This window comes from Olea europaea, unplaced genomic scaffold (genome assembly GCF_002742605.1).
Source record: "Olea europaea var. sylvestris unplaced genomic scaffold, O_europaea_v1 scaffold12098, whole genome shotgun sequence".
Classification (NCBI taxonomy): Eukaryota; Viridiplantae; Streptophyta; class Magnoliopsida; order Lamiales; family Oleaceae; genus Olea; species Olea europaea.
The window spans coordinates 1-3,447 of record NW_019229523.1 but is presented as its reverse complement, the minus strand read 5'-3'; the positions used below and the strand labels follow the sequence as shown (position 1 = coordinate 3,447).

The window sequence follows — 3,447 nt, the reverse complement described above, 5'->3', positions numbered from 1 at the left end:
TTAAATTTTCGATTATTGCTGGGTTTAGACCTTGAATCAAGGTGAATTACCTCAATCTTTGATTTTTGCTGTTTTGGTTCATTCTCAAATGTTTACAATATGTTTTTACTTCGATTGCTCGGTTGCATTGTTTTTACATTTGATGAAACGGGTCCTCATTATTAATTGTAGAATTATGAATGGTTTTGATTGGGTATCACTATTTCTTTCTAATTCAATTTGGAAAATACATACATGTACGGCTTTCGTGTTGATTTATGTATAATTTTGATTATAAGTACACATGTTCACGTTTAGGCTATTCTTTTACTCTTTGATCTTAGGTGTAAAAAAAGTTTGTAATTGTTAGTGCTCATTTAAATTGCTTCAGAGAATCAATCTTTCTTTTAGTTATTGAATCTCTCTTTAATTGATCAATGTGTGATGTTCCGAATCCTCATTACTAATGGAATCCAAATGATCTCTAGATTCTTTAAGTTGGCTAGAATCCATTACTTGAATGAAACTAGATCTTCACTGTTTGCCAAAATGCCACATTTCATTTTAATCCAGGATTTATATTGCTTGAATTTTTTATTTTTTTTCTTTTTTTTAGCTTCAGTGATTTTCCTTGATAATCCTTAACTGAACTGATTTCTAACAGTAGTTCTCTTTTTACAGGAATTCTCTACTGTTCCGTGTTGAATTCAACTTCAAATGAGTAATAAGAGAAGAAATGAAGAATATAGTGACTTTGAGAATGATGAAGAGAAAACTTCAATACGATTTGTTGGTTTCAAGGGCCAAGATCCTGAACTCACAATATCACAATCGATTGATTCTCACAACAGGTTACAGAAAGTATCTGTTAACTTTCGAACAAGAGTTCGTCGTGTATTGGATATCCATAAAGAATATCCATCAGGCATTATGGAGAACCGCAAGATAGAAAATCAATTGCATGGATCAAACCACGTGATTGATCAATTTGCTGATTCTACACTTTTTGTTGTGCAGAGATGGTGTGTTTTTTTTCCCCACAACAGATCAAATTATATTCGTTTTTCTTTTTTAAAACTTTTTCCAAACATAATTTTTTTTATTAATTGCAGGAGGAACCTGTTTGATCTTGTTGAACTCGATTATAATTCAGTGTCATTCTTCGTTCTTAAGAAGAAACAGACTCCAAGTTCACGCTGGTTGAGAGTTGGGAAGGGAGCTGCCAGGGTAAATTTGATCAAAATTGACTTCTAATTTAAACCATTTCTAGTTCTCTTATAAGAATATTTAAACGCTCAAAATTCTTTTTATGCAGGTAGGGAGAGGTCTATTCAAGAATGAGAAAGCTCAGAAACTTGTTTTAGAACATTGGCTTGAGTTAGTAAGTAACATTTCTTTATACATTATACGCAGCATTCTTTTTGTTTTACCTCTATTATAAATGGATACCTGACTTGGATAAGTTAATGCATGTACAGATTGATGTTCAGCATCGCTATGGACAAAATCTTCGATTATATTTCATAGAGTGGTTTCGTTCTTCAACCATGGAACCCTTCTTCTACTGGTAATTTGTGATATATACCTTATACATCTCTTCCTTTTTTGTCTTGAGAATCATACATATGACATGGTGGTCCTGGATTTTTAATAATTTTGGTTAATGAAGGTTAGATAAAGGCGAAGGAAAGGACCTAAATCTTTTGGAAAAATGTCCTAGATTGCAACTTCAACAGCAGTGCATCAAATATCTTGATGATGTATATCCTTTCATCTAATCATCAGATGTTGATTTGAACAAACTGGTTTTTTAGAATTCAGAGATTTCTTACTGGTTGTTTTGTAACTTTTCAGATCGAAAGGAAAGCTTATGAAGTTATAGTGGAAGATGGGAAGCTATACTACAAGCAGAGTTGGAAAATCCTTGACACCACTGGAGAACCAGATGGTGTCAAATGGATTTCTGTGCTCAGCACCTCTAAGGAATTATACATTGGACGGAAAACGAAAGGTGCATTTCATCACTCTAGCTTCTTGGCTGGAGAAGCCACGTCCGCTGCAGGGAGGATAATTGCTGAAAAGGGCATTATTAAAGTAATATTCTCGTAAAAGCAATCCAACTTTTCTTACTATTGTAACACTGCATCATTAATTTAATCTGAATTTTGTATTCTGACAGGAATTGGGGCGTAAGAGTGGCCACTATCGACCAACTGAAGAAAATTTCCAGGACTTCCTCTCATTTCTTAGGGAGAAAAATTTGAATGTCACACACATTAAGGTACAGAAACAGTGAAATTTTATGTAATTTCTTTTTCATTCCCTTGGCATGGTGGTAAGGATAGAGAGTTCTCGGATTGGACCTTATGGTTGAAAACTCGCCACAAGCATATTTGGCTTAATTTAAAAAGTCCACTTATGAGTAAAATTTTCTTTTAAGTTACCAGTTTAAAAATGCAGTTACTTATGCTGAAATTTAGACAAAAAATGTTTCTTAAAGAGTGATTACACCTTTTCTATAAGCTTATTAGCTAAAGTGCTTTTATAACAGAGACTTTTCTACCTTTTCTCCTTTGCTTCCTTTTCCTAAGTTTCCTTTCTTAATATAGAAAAGAATTTGAAAGGTTCATGAAATTTAATTTCATGTTGTTATTCAGCTAAACTCATTGGACGACAAAGAACCACTTGGCCAAAAGGCCAGATGTTTATGGAGAAATAACTCATTGGATGACATTCCCGATGATATATTGGTGATACAAAAGGATGACCTGGACGACTCAACTTTAGAGAAGGTTGCTGTTGCTTCAGCAGAATTATCATCCCAAATGCCTTCTTAAAAGTCAGTCGATATTCAGACACCATGTAAGGATGATCAATGGAGTCTGTGCAAAGATCAAAAGGTTGAATCAAACTCCTACATTGTCGTGTTAGATTCTACGCAGAATGAATTAAAGCATTGGAAACATTCATTTCTTTAAATCTTTATACATTAAATTTTTACTTTTAAAATTCTTTTACTTGTACAAAATTCTTCCTGTGGTGTTTTGAAGCAGGAAATCCTGAAGAAGTTGAATAAATGACATATTATTGTTTGATGTTGACCATGACTAGGTCTAAATGCCTCAACAGTTATATGCAGCATTAAAAGTATTTATTTCTCTAAGACTCTCTCTGTGTAAAAACTTACAATCAAAATATTTTTACAAGAGCTTTGACTCGATTTTTCATGACAACAATCATGGTTTGGGTTGCAAGGAATTGAGTTAGAGAAGTTGGCCTAAAAGAGTCACAATAAATGTTGTTCTAAACTCATGTGGTCTCCCCTTCGTGTGGGTACTTTCGACACTGAACACCTCCAAGATAAAATTCTAATAGCTCGTTGCGGATTCTCCTTCTATAAGCACTAACATAGGAAGAAAAAGAATAAAGTCTTGTCAATTGTCAAAATTATAGAAGAAGATAATATAA

General features: G+C 33.4%; 1 protein-coding gene across 1 annotated transcript; it reads left to right on the top strand.

Annotated features, from left to right (window-relative positions):
• Nucleotides 1–3,142, top strand: LOC111374160 (IQ domain-containing protein IQM2-like). The gene is made up of 9 exons (XM_022996790.1): nt 1–41; nt 661–1,001; nt 1,092–1,206; nt 1,295–1,360; nt 1,458–1,546; nt 1,649–1,739; nt 1,834–2,073; nt 2,159–2,260; nt 2,637–3,142. The coding sequence occupies exons 2-9, from the start codon at nt 697–699 to the stop codon at nt 2,814–2,816; spliced, it is 1,188 nt and encodes a 395-aa protein (XP_022852558.1). The 5' UTR covers nt 1–41; nt 661–696; the 3' UTR covers nt 2,817–3,142.
• The last annotated feature ends 305 nt before the right edge of the window (nt 3,143–3,447 follow it).